General features: G+C 43.3%; 1 protein-coding gene across 5 annotated transcripts in view; it reads right to left on the reverse strand.

The window, feature by feature from the left end:
* Nucleotides 1-15,267, reverse strand: part of LOC110487301 (E3 ubiquitin-protein ligase RBBP6) — a 33,491-nt gene extending 18,224 nt beyond the window's left edge. For 2 of the 5 annotated variants that reach the window (XM_036942148.1, XM_036942147.1), the window contains exons 1-6: nucleotides 14,141-15,267; nucleotides 11,678-11,777; nucleotides 11,322-11,358; nucleotides 4,305-4,346; nucleotides 2,882-2,970; nucleotides 530-626 (exon numbers count right to left, since the gene is read on the reverse strand). In XM_036942148.1, coding sequence (XP_036798043.1) covers nucleotides 530-626; nucleotides 2,882-2,970; nucleotides 4,305-4,346; nucleotides 11,322-11,358; nucleotides 11,678-11,777; nucleotides 14,141-14,306 — 531 coding nt within the window. In that variant the 5' untranslated portion in view covers nucleotides 14,307-15,267. Of the gene's footprint in view, nucleotides 1-529; nucleotides 627-2,881; nucleotides 2,971-4,304; nucleotides 4,347-10,229; nucleotides 11,359-11,677; nucleotides 11,778-14,140 lie in introns of those variants that run through there. The other 3 variants (XM_036942146.1, XM_036942150.1, XM_036942149.1) reach the window with 3 other exon arrangements.
* Between the last annotated feature and the right edge of the window lie 2,233 nt (nucleotides 15,268-17,500).

The raw sequence follows: 17,500 nt of genomic DNA on the forward strand, positions 1-17,500 counted from the left end.
TGCTGTGTAGTGCAGTGTAGTGTATATGTAGTGTAGTGTTGTGTTGTGTTGTGTTGTGTGGTGCTGTGTAGTGCAGTGCTGTGTAGTGTAGTGTAGTGCTGTGTAGTGCTGTGTAGTGCTGTGTAGTGTATATGTAGTGTAGTGTATATGTAGTGTAGTGTATATGTAGTGTAGTGTATATGTAGTGTAGTGTAGTGTAGTGTAGTGCAGTGTAGTGCAGTGTAGTGCTGTGTAGTGCTGTGTAGTGTAGTGTAGTGTAGTGCTGTGTAGTGTAGTGAACTGTAGTGCTGTGTAGTGTAGTGCTGTGTAGTGTAGTGCTGTGTAGTGTATATGTAGTGTAGTGTATATGTAGTGTAGTGTATATGTAGTGTAGTGTATATGTAGTGTAGTGTATATGTAGTGTATATGTAGTGTAGTGTAGTGCAGTGTAGTGCAGTGTAGTGCTGTGTAGTGCAGTGCTGTGTAGTGTAGTGCTGTGTAGTGCTGTGTAGTGTAGTGTTATGTAGTGTTGTGTTGTGTAGTGTCGTACCATCTGCATGGGGCAGTGTTTGATGTAGTGTCCGTTCTTGCCACAGCGATAGCAGGTGTAATGTGCAGGAGGCGGTCCTATGGCCTTCTTAGAGTAACTGAGGAGGAGACACAGAAAAAAAACACATTGCTCACGGACTCAACCTTTTTCACCAAGTAGACCGGAATACTGGGTCGATTCCAAAACAACCGAAGAGCATTGAAGCGTGAGGCTAAACTTGCCTCCGTTTTTGCGTACACGTACAAACAGTGTACACGTACACAGAAACTCTGTGACAGAGAGCATCATCTTGCATCACCCCATCATCTACGGTTCACGCTGCCACGGAGTCTCAAGTTTAAACATTAGACTACAGTTCACTGAAACAGCAGAGGTGTGGAGTCCACGCTCGAGTCACACAATTTGATGACTTGAGACGCGACTCGATAGAAAATAAAAACAACTTGAGACTTGACTTGACTTGTACTTTGACTTAAGATTGAGGACTAGCAAGCATTTGGCCAGGTTATGAGTAACATTTTGATGACTTGAGACTTGACTTGACCTTTGACTTGAGATTGAGGACTAGCATTTGGCCAGGGTATGAGTAACATTTTGATGACTTGAGACTTGACCTTTGACTTGAGATTGAGGACTAGCATTTGGCCAGGGTATGAGTAACATTTTGACACTAAATTTCCATAGATTATGCTTCTCCTCACGCAGCCAGAGACAGACCGATTGGCTAGTGAATACTTATATAAAATGTGATATTTCAGACTAATTTGTCATTATGGGGTATTGTGATGTCATTATGGGGTATTGTGATGTCATTATGGGGTATTGTGATGTCATTATGGGGTATTGTGATGTCATTATGGAGTATTGTGTGTAGATTGATGAGGGGGGGGGGGGGGGGGGGGACGACAATGTAATCCATTTTAAAATAAGGCTGTAACGGAACATAAATGTGGAAAAAGGTCAAGGGGGGGTCTGAATACTTTCCGAAAGCACTGTATAACATATCTTTAGATGGTTCTTCATTTTTAACAAAAATGTCAGATGAGACCTTGGGACTATATGGAGGTTCTATTTGGAGTTGAAGACAGACAGATTATTTATAGATGTTATTATTTTTTTTATTTTTTTAAAACTTGACTTGAATAAAACGTGTGATTTGACAGATGCCAGAGAACGCTACCTGCCTGAGTGCATTGTAAACTGTAAAGTTTGGTGGAGGAGGAATAATGGTCGGGGGCTGTTTTTCATGGTTCGGGCTCGGCCCCTTAGTTCCAGTGAAGGGAAATCTTAACGCTACAGCATAACAATGACATTCTACAAGATTCTGAGCTTCCAACTTTGTAGCAACAGTTTGAGGAAGGCCCTTTCCTGTTTCAGCATGACAACGCCCCCCGCGCACAGAGCGAGGTCCACACAGAAATGTTTTGTCGAGATCGGTATGGAAGAACTTGACTGGCTTGCACAGAGCCCTGCCCTCAACCCTATTGAACACCTTTGGGATGAATTAGTACTCCCAACTGTGAGACAGGTCTAACCGCCCAACAGTCTGACCTTTCTAATGCTTGTGGCTGAATGGAAGCAAGTCCCCTGCAGCAATGTTCAAACATCTAGTGGAAAGCCTTCCCAGAAGAGTGGAGGCTGTTATAGCAGCAATGTTCCAACATCTAGTGGAAAGCCTTCCCAGAGGAGTGGAGGCTGTTATAGCAGCAATGTTCCAACATCTAGTGGAAAGCCTTCCCAGAAGAGTGGAGGCTGTTATAGCAGCAATGTTCCTACATCTAGTGGAAAGCCTTGCCAGAAGAGTAGAGGCTGTTATAGCAGCCATGTTCCAACATCTAGTGGAAAGCCTTCTCAGAAGAGTGGAGGCTGTTATAGCAGTAAAGGGGGGGACCAACTCCATATTAATGACTTCCCAGAAGAGTGGAGGCTGTTATAGCAGCAAAGGGGGGGACCAACTCCATATTAATGACTTCCCTGAAGAGAGGAGGCTGTTATAGCAGCAAAGGGGGGGACCAACTCCATATTAATGCCCATGATTTTGTAATGAGATGTTCGAGGAACAGGTGTCCACATACTTTTGGTCATGTAGTGTATCTTTATGAGCTGGATTGCCTGTCTTTGCAATTTGTTTATTTTAGTTTGCTCCCGTTAGCATATTTAGCTAGACGTCTCCATGGAAATGCTCTATCAGTTGTACTAATTTTGTTAGCATTCTGGTAATAGACACCCAATGGGATTTTTGTTGTTGCATTTTCAGCACCAAGACATTAATACTGTAAATCCTCTCTGGGATGAGAAGGACGGCGTGATCACGCGGATACCGCCCAACCCTGCTGTGTGTGTTACACTCACTGTATGGGGTCATATTCACTGTTGGACTGGGACATCATGGCTCTGATCTTGTCATCCTCTGACGCATTGGCCTCCGCTAGGTTGGCAGTCTGAAGAGAAAGGGAGGAATGGGAGGAGAGGGGGGAGAGGGGGAGGAGTATGGGAGAGAGGAATGAGGAGAGGGATGAGGAGGAGTATGGGAGAGAGGAATGAGGAGAGGGATGAGGAGTATGGGAGAGAGGAATGAGGAGAGGGATGAGGAGGAGTATGGGCGAGAGGAATGAGGAGAGGGATGAGGAGGAGTATGGGCGAGAGGAATGAGGAGAGGGATGAGGAGGAGTATGGGCGAGAGGAATGAGGAGAGGGATGAGGAGGAGTATGGGCGAGAGGAATGAGGAGAGGGATGAGGAGGAGTATGGGCGAGAGGAATGAGGAGAGGGATGAGGAGGAGTATGGGCGAGAGGAATGAGGAGAGGAATGAGGAGAGGAATGAGGAGGAGTATGGGCGAGAGGAATGAGAGGGATGAGGAGAGGGATGAGGAGAGGAATGAGGAGAGGAATGAGGAGAGGAATGAGGAGAGGAATGAGGAGAGGAATGAGGAGAGAGGAATGAGGAGAGGAATGAGGAGAGGAATGAGGAGAGAGGAATGAGGAGAGGAATGAGGAGAGAGGAATGAGGAGAGAGGAATGAGGAGAGGAATGAGGAATGAGGAAAGGGATGAGGAGAGAGGAATGAGGAAAGGGATGAGGAGAGGAATGAGGAGTATGGGCGAGAGGAATGAGGAGAGGGATGAGGAGTATGGGGGAGAGGAATGAGGAGAGGGATGAGGAGTATGGGGGAGAGGAATGAGGAGAGGGATGAGGAGTATGGGGGAGAGGAATGAGGAGAGGGATGAGGAGTATGGGGGAGAGGAATGAGGAGAGGGGGAGGAGGAGTATGGGGGAGAGGAATGAGGAGAGGGGGAGGAGTATGGGCGAGAGGAATGAGGAGAGGAATGAGGAGAGGAATGAGGAGGAGTATGGGCGAGAGGAATGAGGAGAGGGATGAGGAGAGGAATGAGGAGAGGAATGAGGAGAGAGGAATGAGGAGAGAGGAATGAGGAGAGAGGAATGAGGAGAGAGGAATGAGGAGAGAGGAATGAGGAGAGAGGAATGAGGAGAGAGGAATGAGGAGAGAGGAATGAGGAAAGGGATGAGGAATGAGGAAAGGGATGAGGAGAGAGGAATGAGGAAAGGGATGAGGAGAGAGGAATGAGGAAAGGGATGAGGAGAGAGGAATGAGGAGAGGGATGAGGAGAGAGGAATGGAGTTAGAGGAAGATGCCAAGAGTTAAGGTGATAATCAATTTACATTTTAATTCATGCCTCAAATTGAGTTGAAATTAAATGAACCCCAACCTGATTCCCAAAGACCAAAAACACACACACAGAGAGAGAGACAGTACCTTAGAGAGCTGGGCCAGGGAGACGGACGGTGAAGAGTCGGTCTGAAGGAGAAGAGCAACATTAAGACAGAGCAGAGTCAAGGTCTGCCTGGGAGCAGACACGGGCTCAAATCTAGATGACACGGCTTCTTCCCGTCTCCTTCTGAAAAGACACTGGAGGAGGAGAAGATACCATCCACCGGTCTTTTGAGGAGGAGACAGGAGATAGGAGGTGAGGAATCAAGGACACACAGTAGATTGATCACCCCTATTCCACAGCCAGAGAGGCAGATCATATACATCCAGTCAACTCATATCACTACTACAGTGTGACAGTTACACCAATGTTATGGTTCAGTAGTTCTGACCAGAAGACCATCAGGAACACCATGGTGGAGGGGTCAGAGTTTCCCCACTCAAAAACACTGATCTGGGCGCAGTTCTTCATCTCCAAGTGAATGGTTATGGTAAGGATTTGGTGGCAGGGAAGCTGATCCTAGATCTGTTCCTAGGGGACGAACGCAGCAGAGCCTGACCATTTCCTCACCGTCCGTCCTTCTCCAATACGACGTGAGGAGAAACCGCGAAACACTGAGATTCACACAGGAACTGGTGCTTGGGGGGGATACAGCCTGGCTAGATACATCACACAGGAACTGGTGCTGGGGGGGGGATACAGCCTGGCTAGCTACACTAGTAGTAGATGGTGCTACAGCCTGGCTAGCTATATTAGTAGTAGATGGTGCTACAGCCTGGCTAGCTATATTAGTAGTAGATGGTGCTACAGCCTGGCTAGCTATATTAGTAGTAGATGGTGCTACAGCCTGGCTAGCTATATTAGTAGTAGATGGTATTACAGTCTGGCTAGCTATATTAGTAGTAGTTGGTATTACAGTCTGGCTAGCTACACTAGTAGTAGATGGTGCTACAGCCTGGCTAGCTACATTAGTAGTAGATGATGCTACAGCCTGGCTAGCTACATTAGTAGTAGATGGTGCTACAGCCTGGCTAGCTACACTAGTAGTAGATGGTGCTACAGCCTGGCTAGCTACATTAGTAGTAGATGGTGCTACAGCCTGGCTAGCTATAATAGTAGTAGATGGTGCTACAGCCTGGCTAGCTATAATAGTAGTAGTTGGTATTACAGTCTGGCTAGCTATATTAGTAGTAGATGGTGCTACAGCCTGGCAAGCTACACTAGTAGTAGATGGTGCTACAGCCTGGCTAGCTATATTTGGTGCTACAGCCTGGCTAGCTATATTAGTAGTAGATGGTATTACAGCCTGGCTAGCTACACTAGTAGTAGATGGTGCTACAGCCTGGCTAGCTACACTAGTAGTAGATGATTTTACAGCCTGGCTAGCTACACTAGTAGTAGATGGTATTACAGCCTGGCTAGCTACACTAGTAGTAGATGGTGCTACAGCCTGGCTAGCTACACTAGTAGTAGATGGTGCTACAGCCTGGCTAGCTACATTAGTAGTAGATGATGCTACAGCCTGGCTAGCTATATTAGTAGTAGATGGTGCTACAGCCTGGCTAGCTACACTAGTAGTAGATGGTGCTACAGCCTGGCTAGCTACATTAGTAGTAGATGGTGCTACAGCCTGGCTAGCTATAATAGTAGTAGTTGGTATTACAGTCTGGCTAGCTATATTAGTAGTAGATGGTGCTACAGCCTGGCAAGCTACACTAGTAGTAGATGGTGCTACAGCCTGGCTAGCTATATTTGGTGCTACAGCCTGGCTAGCTATATTAGTAGTAGATGGTATTACAGCCTGGCTAGCTACACTAGTAGTAGATGGTGCTACAGCCTGGCTAGCTACACTAGTAGTAGATGGTGCTACAGCCTGGCTAGCTACACTAGTAGTAGATGGTGCTACAGCCTGGCTAGCTATATTACTGGTTGATGGTGCTACAGCCTGGCTAGCTACACTAGTAGTAGATGGTGCTACAGCCTGGCTAGCTACACTAGTAGTAGATGGTGCTACAGCCTGGCTAGCTACACTAGTAGTAGTAGTTGGTACGATAGCCTGGCTAGCTACACCAGTAGTAGTAGTTGATATTACAGCCTGGCTAGCTACACCAGTAGTAGTAGTTGGTACTACAGCCTGGCTAGCTACACTAGTAGCAGTTGGTATTACAGCCTGGCTAGCTACACTAGTAGTAGATGGTGCTACAGCCTGGCTAGCTACATTATTAGTAGGTACTACAGCCTGGCTAGCTACATTATTAGTAGGTACTACAGCCTGTCTAGCTACATCAATAGTAGTTGGTACTACAGCCTGGCTAGCTACACTAGTAGTAGTAGTTGGTACTATAGCCTGGCTAGCTACACCAGTAGTAGTAGTAGTTGATATTACAGCCTGGCTAGCTACACTAGTAGTAGTAGCAGTTGATATTATAGCCTGGCTAGCTACACCAGTAGTAGTAGTTGGTACTACAGCCTGGCTAGCTACACTAGTAGTAGTTGGTATTACAGCCTGGCTAGCTACACTAGTAGTAGATGGTGCTACAGCCTGGCTAGCTACATTATTAGTAGGTACTACAGCCTGGCTAGCTATATCAATAGTAGTAGTTGGTACTACAGCCTGGCTAGCTACACTAGTAGTAGTAGTAGTTGGTACTACAGCCTGGCTAGCTAAACCAGTAGTAGTTGGTACAACAGCCTGGCTAGCTACATCAGTAGTAGTTGGTACAACAGCCAGGCTAGCTACACCAGTAGTAATAGTTGGTTCTACAGCCTGGCTAGCTACACCAGTAGTAGTAGTTGATATTACAGCCTGGCTAGCTACACCAGTAGTAGTAGTTGGTACTACAGCCTGGCTAGCTACACTAGTAGCAGTTGGTATTACAGCCTGGCTAGCTACACTAGTAGTAGATGGTGCTACAGCCTGGCTAGCTACATTATTAGTAGGTACTACAGCCTGGCTAGCTACATTATTAGTAGGTACTACAGCCTGTCTAGCTACATCAATAGTAGTTGGTACTACAGCCTGGCTAGCTACACTAGTAGTAGTAGTTGGTACTATAGCCTGGCTAGCTACACCAGTAGTAGTAGTAGTTGATATTACAGCCTGGCTAGCTACACTAGTAGTAGTAGCAGTTGATATTATAGCCTGGCTAGCTACACCAGTAGTAGTAGTTGGTACTACAGCCTGGCTAGCTACACTAGTAGTAGTTGGTATTACAGCCTGGCTAGCTACACTAGTAGTAGATGGTGCTACAGCCTGGCTAGCTACATTATTAGTAGGTACTACAGCCTGGCTAGCTATATCAATAGTAGTAGTTGGTACTACAGCCTGGCTAGCTACACTAGTAGTAGTAGTAGTTGGTACTACAGCCTGGCTAGCTAAACCAGTAGTAGTTGGTACAACAGCCTGGCTAGCTACATCAGTAGTAGTTGGTACAACAGCCAGGCTAGCTACACCAGTAGTAATAGTTGGTTCTACAGCCTGGCTAGCTACACCAGCAGTAGTAGTTGGTACTACAGCCTGGCTAGCTACACCACTAGTAGTAGTTGGTACTACAGCATGGCTAGTTATATTAGTAGTAGACGGTGCTACAGCCTGGCTAGCTACACTAGTAGTAGATGGTGCTACAGCCTGGCTAGCTATATTAGTAGTAGATGGTGCTACAGCCAGGCTAGCTATATTAGTAGTAGTTGGTACTACAGCCTGGCTAGCTATATTAGTGGTAGTTGGTACTACAGCCTGGCTAGCTATATTAGTAGTAGTTGGTACTACAGCCTGGCTAGCTATATTAGTAGTAGATGGTGCTACAGCCTGGCTAGCTACACTAGTAATAGATGGTGCTACAGCCTGGCTAGCTATATTAGTAGTAGTTGGTACTACAGCCTGGCTAGCTATATTAGTAGTAGATGGTGCTACAGCCTGGCTAGCTATATTTGTAGTAGATGGTGCTACAGCCTGGCTAGCTATATTAGTAGTAGATAGTACTACAGCCTGGCTAGCTATATTAGTAGTAGATGGTGCTACAGCCTAGCTAGCTACACTAGTAGTAGTAGTTGGTACTACAGCCTGGCTAGCTACACTAGTAGTAGTTGGTATTACAGCCTGGCTAGCTACACCAGTAGTAGTAGTTGGTACTACAGCCTGACTAGCTACACCAGTAGTAGTAGTTGGTACTACAGCCTGGCTAGCTCCACTAGTAGTAGTCGGTACTTCCGCCTGGCTAGCTACACCAGTAGTAGTAGTTGGTATAACAGCCTGGCTAGCTACATTAATAGTAGGTATTACAGCAGAGTTTGCTACACCAGTAGTAGTAGTCGGTACTTCCGCCTGGCTAGCTACACCAGTAGTAGTAGTTGGTATAACAGCCTGGCTAGCTACATTAATAGTAGGTATTACAGCAGTTTGCTACACCAGTAGTAGTAGGAATTACAGCCTGGCTAAGTACATCACTAATGGTAGTAGTAGTCGGTGGTGGTATTTACAGCTGCGCTAGCTACATTTGTAGCTGTAGTTGGTATTACTACCTAGACCAGCCTAGCTTGTTTACTAATACTGGTGTAGCAAGCCCCTGCTAGCTACACCAGTATTAGTAATAATAGCTGTTGTTGTGGCCCTTTACTACACTATGAGCTAACAGGATTAAGTCCAGAGCTAGGTACAGGATTAAGTCCAGAGCTAGGTAACAGACTGAGCTAACAGGATTAAGCCCAGAGCTAGGTAACAGACTGAGCTAACAGGATTAAGTCCAGTAGCTAGGTAACAGACTGAGCTAACAGGATTAAGCCCAGAGCTAGGTAACAGACTGAGCTAACAGGATTAAGTCCAGTAGCTAGGTAACAGACTGAGCTAACAGGATTAAGTCCAGTAGCTAGGTAACAGACTGAGCTAACAGGATTAAGCCCAGAGCTAGGTAACAGACTGAGCTAACAGGATTAAGTCCAGAGCTAGGTAACAGACTGAGCTAACAGGATTAAGCCCAGAGCTAGGTAACAGACTGAGCTAACAGGATTAAGTCCAGTAGCTAGGTAACAGACTGAGCTAACAGGATTAAGTCCAGTAGCTAGGTAACAGACTGAGCTAACAGGATTAAGTCCAGTAGCTAGGTAACAGACTGAGCTAACAGGATTAAGTCCAGTAGCTAGGTAACAGACTGAGCTAACAGGATTAAGCCCAGAGCTAGGTAACAGACTATGAGATAACAGGATTAAGTTTTAGAGCTAGGCCGGTCTAGGGAACAGACTATGAGATAACAGGATTAAGTTTTAGAGCTAGGTAACAGACTATGGGCTAACATGATTCAGTTTTAGAGCTAGGCAACAGACTATGAGCTAACAGGATTAAGTTTTAGAGCTAGGTAACAGACTGAGCTAACAGGATTAAGTCCAGAGCTAGGTAACAGACTATGGGCTAACAGGATTAAGTTTTAGAGCTAGGCCGGTCTAGGTAACAGACTATGAACAGGATTAAGTTTTAGAGCTAGGCCGGTCTAGTTAACAGACTATGAGCTAACAGGATTAGGTTTTAGAGCTAGGCCGGTCTAGGTAACTGATTAGATCACGCTACACCAGTTAACCCAAGATCCTACTTCCCGAGCTACTGCATGTAGCTATGGTAACAGGTGAAGTGAACCACACGATGCCTTCACTACTCCTCATCTACAGCAGTGTCTGGAGTGAGGCGCTATGGGTCCACTTAGGATGATCTATCTAATGCATTATATGGAAAACACTGCAAAACAATATAATAAAACGCGTTCCTTTTAAACAATACTTTCACTACCATATCCATTATACAATAGTAGTAAACAATAGCCATCATAACACTAGACAGAGGGGAAGAGGGAGGGCAGAGAGGTCTGGTTTAGTAAGCTATAAACTCTTCGTCGTCGCTGTCATCATCATCATCATCATAGTAGAGGCTGGTAGGGTTGGAAGGTTCAGAGGTCACTGTGAAGGGAAGACACAGGGTCTGGTGTGGTGGTGCACGTGCTCACAACAGAACACATAACCTCTTTATTGACAGTTCTGGCAGCGTACAGCAGCAACCAAACACAACCCTGTCGCCACGGGAACCTACCATGCCACACAGTCAGAACCCTGTGATGTCATAATAAGATCATTTCAGTGATGTAACAATAGTCTCTGTGAGGTCATAATGGTATCATCACGGCACCGCTTTTTTTTGGAAACTCTGTACCAAACATGATCGTGGATTCAGTAGTCATCATAGTAAGTACTTAACAACTAGTTTACAGTTTAGCTTTAAGTAAAAGAAAATATTGCAAAGTAGACAAAATGCATTGCATTTCTACGTAGTTTGAAGTTAAAAAAAAGAAATAAAAATAAAAAAAACTTTGAGAGAACAAAAGGATCAACTATGTCCAGTCCATATTAAAAATGTCAGAATATGATGGAGAGAACAACATTAGGACAGCCAAATATCAGCAATTAACTTCAGGTTAAGAACACTGTTGAACAGGAACCAAATGATTTACCCCCCACACACACACAGTCACACACAGGTATCCTCCATACAAAATGTATGCATTAGTCTTACAGTCAATAAATACGTCACAAACTCATTGCTATAACACCAGGTGAAAGAAAAAGCTCCCATTGATTTGAAGTAAAGCAGTGTAGTAACAACCCGCCTGTAGGACCATGAAGCATCGTCTCAACACACAGGGGGATGTGGGGGGGGGCTCTGTACAGTGGCAGGCTAACAACACCACGCTAACCGTTGTTTCAATATGAAATACAGTCACAATATAGTTCAGATCCATCAACACATTGAACAACATTAAAAAAAACACACAGTGAGTTACAACAACAACAGAGAACAAGCAGTTGGGAACCATCAAAACAGAATATTAAATCACCATGACAACTCAAGAGTTAACTGGTGACCAATCAGAACAGAATATTATCACCATAACAACTCAAGAGTTAACTGGTTACCAATTCAGAACAGAGTTTACACAGTATCCTTTAACCAACAAACCAGAGCAGAGTTTATAAACAGAGGACAGAGATAGTAAGGAAAATGAGAGTGCTTTGTTACATACGGGTCTGGAGGATCCAGCAGCCATGTCAGAACGGTCACTACAAACAAACAGGAAGAAACAACAACATGTCAACAACCACCACAGACATGGACTAGACAACAGTTTAGAATAGAATAGCTAGGCTGGTCTGACTGGATACTAGTGTGTGTGTGTGTGTGTGGGGGGGGGGTACTACCGTTTGACTGGATACTAGTGTGTGGCTGTGTGGAGGGGAGGGGAATCAACAGGCAATGGGGGGGTTACTATTTGACTAGATACTAGTGTGTGGAGGTTATTAGGATCGACAGGCGATGGGTGGGGGGTTACTACTCATATCATGCAGATAGACACAGGGCCACAATGTCATAGCTACGTACACAATGAACGTTCTGCCCGCTGGTTTGACCCCTCCGATGGGGGTGCGTCTGACGATCACTGATGAGTGTTTGGGGATGTGAACCTCCTCATCAGTGTACTCTATAGAAGCAGATGGTACACAGCATTTAGCATCAGTACTGTACTCTATAGAAGCACAAGGTACACAGCATATATCATCAGTATTGTAGTATAGAGAGCCACAAGGTACACAGCATATATCATCAGTACTGTACTCTATAGAAGCACATGGTACACAGCATATATATATATATACACACACACTGGGTACTGTAGTATATAGAGCCACAAGGTACCCAGTATATATCATTAGTACTGTAGTCTATAGACCAGGGAATATATTATATAATCAGTACTGTAGTCTATAGACCAGGGAATATATTATATCATCAGTACTGTAGTCTATAGACCAGGGAATATATTATATAATCAGTACTGTAGTCTATAGACCAGGGAATATATGATATCATCAGTACTGTAGTCTATAGACCAGGGAATATATTATATCATCAGTACTGTAGTCTATAGACCAGGGAATATATTATATTATCAGTACTGTAGTCTATAGACCAGGGAATATATTATATAATCAGTACTGTAGTCTATAGACCAGGGAATATATTACATCATCAGTACTGTAGTCTATAGACCAGGGAATATATTATATCATCAGTACTGTAGTCTATAGACCAGGGAATATATGATATCATCAGTACTGTAGTCTATAGACCAGGGAATATATTATATCATCAGTACTGTAGTCTATAGACCAGGGAATATATTATATTATCAGTACTGTAGTCTATAGACCAGGGAATATATTATATCATCAGTACTGTAGTCTATAGACCAGGGAATATATTACATCATCAGTACTGTAGTCTATAGACCAGGGAATATATTATATCATCAGTACTGTAGTCTATAGACCAGGGAATATATTATATCATCAGTACTGTAGTCTATAGACCAGGGAATATATTATATCATCAGTACTGTAGTCTATAGACCAGGGAATATATTATATCATCAGTACTGTAGTCTATAGACCAGGGAATATATTATATCATCAGTACTGTAGTCTATAGACCAGGGAATATATTATATCATCAGTACTGTAGTCTATAGACCAGGGAATATATTATATCATCAGTACTGTAGTCTATAGACCAGGGAATATATTATATCATCAGTACTGTAGTCTATAGACCAGGGAATATATTATATCATCAGTACTGTAGTCTATAGACCAGGGAATATATTATATTATCAGTACTGTAGTCTATAGACCAGGGAATATATTATATCATCAGTAATACAGTGTTTGGGGATGTGGCCATCAAACAAAAACAGTTAAATTCACATCTTTCTTCTCTGTGTAAAAAGTCACCCCAGCCTAAACCCTTAGAGAGATTGGACTCAACATCTCAACACCTTATGAGTTCCTAGAGATGATAAATATGCTTTTGTTGATGGGGAAAAGTTGTATTTTGGTTCCTCAACAATGAGACACTCAGTCTGCCTGGTCAACGCAGCTCATGCAACAATGTTGATCACAACGATGCTGTTTTCACTTTGCTTCTTAATGTAAATCCAACACTGTTGTGTAATTACCGTTACACTTTTATTATTATTATTATGTTTTACATATACAAACAGCTAGCTTGACACAAAGCAAGAATATGTTAGCTACATGAAGTAGCAATTCAATGTAGCCAAAAGGTGATATGTTCCCGTTGTCTAAAAAAACAGTCTTCAAAGTGGCCGCTATTAACTATAGAATAATCATTATAAATTACATTTCCAACAGTTGACAAGTGTTTGGACTTTAAATCGCAAGTTCAATTGCAACATTTGGTTCAAAATAAGGCCCATATCGTGCAGCTCGCTACACGGCTGCGTGGGAATGATCTCAAATGAGTGCAAGAAAATGGTTTTATAATATTAAATTAAAAGGAAAAAAATCAATCAGAATGTAGAAAAACCACCCTAAGGGTCACCGCACTACTCATAAAGCAAGTGTAGAATTTAAATTATTACAAATATAATTATTTTTTGGGGGAGGGGGGTCAAATACATTAATACAATCCAACTTTTGTAATACGTGAGATAGATGTGTATGTGTTATATATATATATATATATATATAACACATACACATCTATATATATATACATCTATATATATATACATCTATATATACATCTATATATATATATATATATATATATATATATATATATATATATATATATATACACACACATATATCTATATACCTATATCTATATATAGATGTCTATATAGATTATGTTTTGGGCCCATATCCCCGATCCCTACCAGGAAGTACACACCATAAAACCATCGAGAATCTTGGCATCACTGATTACCATCAGCTCGTTGTAGAAACAACCTGAACAACTCAACTAGCCCTCGTTAGTTACCTTCACGGGTCTGTGCGTTGGTGATCTGCAGGTCGCAGTCGGTGGCTTTGAGGCGCTCTCTGCCCATAATCTGCCGTTTCAACTCGGCCAGGGTGATGTGCAGCCCGTCAAAGGTCACGGTGTTGTAGTCCAGTTTGGACGAGAATTTATAATGAACACACGACATTCTCACAACTAATCACTTAAACTCAAACTCAAACGACAAAGGAGGGGGGAAACAACACGTTAGTTAAGAAATAACAATAACCAGTAGTAGATATGATCTGAGACTGAAGGTGGGGGGGAAGCTACCAGATTATTCTATAATAAGATAATATCGAAGGGAAAACAGGCAATGAACTAATGGGAAGTATTCACAGATAGTCCCTTGTAGCTGTTTGCGTCAAAGACACCAAACTACTAGTAGTGACAGACCGGGACCCGGTCAGTTCGTTAATTAAGTGTCCGGTAAAACAACAAGAAAAAGTACAGTTCCACAAGTGTCCATTACGGTTGTTTGTTTTTTTCACGGTTATTAATACAGTCAGTAAGAGTCTCTCTCGCGGAAACAACGGGCCTTGTAGCTGCGGAAAGCAGCGCGGCACCGGGGTCGCGGTTAGGAGTCCATGCGAGGCCCGTAAGCGTCGCTCTTCCGCCGTAAAACGGCGCAAAGTCCTACAAAAAAACAAAATCTTCTTCAATCCGTCTGGGGGGGGAGAAAAAAAAAAATCAAACGTCCAAATAAAATAAAGTCCTTCAAACGATCCCTTTCGGAGTTGCAGTCCACGCAGGAAACGATGTTGATCCTTGTGTGACCTACGATGAGAGAAGGAGATCTGCGGCCTTGGTCCGTGTACCTACCAGTCAAAACAAAAACATTACCCGCAGATAACCTTATTTTACACTAACTAGTTAACTGGTTAGAAAACGGCCACTGGAAATAAACACTTTTAATAACCAGTTAGCTTAGGTTTCTTATCCAAAACGACGGTAATTATCTCTTTCTAAACTATAATGTTCGTTGTTTTAAATCCATAACATCCATTTCGACGGTCTTTCAGTTGCTCCTCGTTGTCTTCTGAACATCATGGCGGGCCCGGAAACTGGCCCGACAAGAAAACGGAAACGAGGGTGACGTTCATCTTTACTGTTCATTGGCGGACTACAATCTCTTTTGTTTGTAATCTATGTATGCTTGTGTTCCCTCATGTGCTTTATGTATTGATTTGTTATTAATAAAAATAAAATTAAAAAAATACAATCTATAATGTGCAACCTACTGTGCGAGGTAGTAAAATATCACACACAAAAAAAAAACTTTTGGATGGAAATACTCATAGAAACTAGTAAAAACACCAACAAAAAAATGATACATACAAAGAAATACAATTCAGTCTACTTCTGTTAAAACCATAAAGTCAAAACGGATCCCCACAGGTTCAGGAGCACTGCAGGGCGGGGTAGTTCTTCTATCGCAACAAACCACTTGAAGGTCTTCCGTTGGGAATTCTTTCAGGCCCAGAAACTTTTCTTCCGTATCCATAATTGATGTCCATTTTTTTTTTTTTTTTTTTATGTTGACACTTGACCAGTACAGTTATTAACAGTTACAATAAACACCACAAAGAGAAATTTCGGTTTAGACGTTTGGTGACGTGTGCAGCTTTGTCTCCCTCTAGTGAGCTGTAGAATGAAGCAATAAGGCCCGAGGAGGTGCGATATGCGGCCACATGGCACGGATAAGGGCTGTTCTTTAAGGACGACGCAACGCGGAGTGCCTGGATACAACCCTTAGCCGTGGTATATTGGCCATATACCACAAACACCTATTATAAACCCCTATTATGGTTACCAACATAATTATGTCATACCTGTGGTATCTGGTCTGATATACCACTGCTGCCAGCCAATCAGCATTCAGGGCTTAAACCACCTAGTTTATAATACACGATAAACCACTACTTTGTAGAATAATAGTGAAGACATCAAAACTATGAAATAACACATATGGAATCATGTAGTAACCCAAAAAGTTTAAACAAATCAAAATATATTTTAAATTTGAGATTCTTCAAAGTAGCCGAAGTTTGCCTTGATGACAGCTTTGCACATTCTAGGCATTTTATCAACCAGCTTCATGAGGTAGTCACCTGGAATGCATTTCAATTAACAGGTGCACCTTGTTAAAAGTTCATTTGTGGAATTTCTTTCCTTCTTAATGTGTTTGAGCAAATCAGTTGTGTTGTGACAAGGTAGGGGTGGTATACAGAAGACAGCCCTATTTGGTAAAATACCAAGTCCATATTATGGCAAGAACAACTCAAATAAGCAAAGAGAAACAACCGTCCATCATTACTTTAAGACATGAAGGTCAGTCAACGCGGAACATCTCAAGAACTTTCAAGAACTTTGAAAGTTTCCTCAAGTGCAGTCGCAAAAACCATCAAGCGCCATGATGAAACTGGCTCTCATGAGGACCTCCACAGGAAAGGAAGACCCAGAGTTACCTCTGCTATGATGAAACTGGCTCTCATGAGGACCTCCACAGGAAAGGAAGACCCAGAGTTACCTCTGCTATGATGAAACTGGCTCTCATGAGGACCTCCACAGGAAAGGAAGACCCAGAGTTACCTCTGCTATGATGAAACTGGCTCTCATGAGGACCTCCACAGGAAAGGAAGACCCAGAGTTATCTCTGCTATGATGAAACTGGCTCTCATGAGGACCTCCACAGGAAAGGAAGACCCAGAGTTACCTCTGCTATGATGAAACTGGCTCTCATGAGGACCTCCACAGGAAAGGAAGACCCAGAGTTACCTCTGCTATGATGAAACTGGCTCTCATGAGGACCTCCACAGGAAAGGAAGACCCAGAGTTACCTCTGCTACGATGAAACTGGCTCTCATGAGGACCTCCACAGGAAAGGAAGACCCAGAGTTACCTCTGCTACGATGAAACTGGCTCTCATGAGGACCTCCACAGGAAAGGAAGACCCAGAGTTACCTCTGCTATGATGAAACTGTCTCTCATGAGGACCTCCACAGGAAAGGAAGACCCAGAGTTACCTCTGCTATGATGAAACTGGCTCTCATGAGGACCTCCACAGGAAAGGAAGACCCAGAGTTACCTCTGCTATGATGAAACTGGCTCTCATGAGGACCTCCACAGGAAAGGAAGACCCAGAGTTACCTCTGCTATGATGAAACTGGCTCTCATGAGGACCTCCACAGGAAAGGAAGACCCAGAGTTACCTCTGCTATGATGAAACTGGCTCTCATGAGGACCACTACAGGAAAGGAAGACCCAGAGTTACCTCTGCTATGATGAAACTGGCTCTCATGAGGACCACTACAGGAAAGGAAGACCCAGAGTTACCTCTGC

This window comes from Oncorhynchus mykiss, chromosome 13 (genome assembly GCF_013265735.2).
Source record: "Oncorhynchus mykiss isolate Arlee chromosome 13, USDA_OmykA_1.1, whole genome shotgun sequence".
In the NCBI taxonomy this organism is placed as follows: Eukaryota; Metazoa; Chordata; class Actinopteri; order Salmoniformes; family Salmonidae; genus Oncorhynchus; species Oncorhynchus mykiss.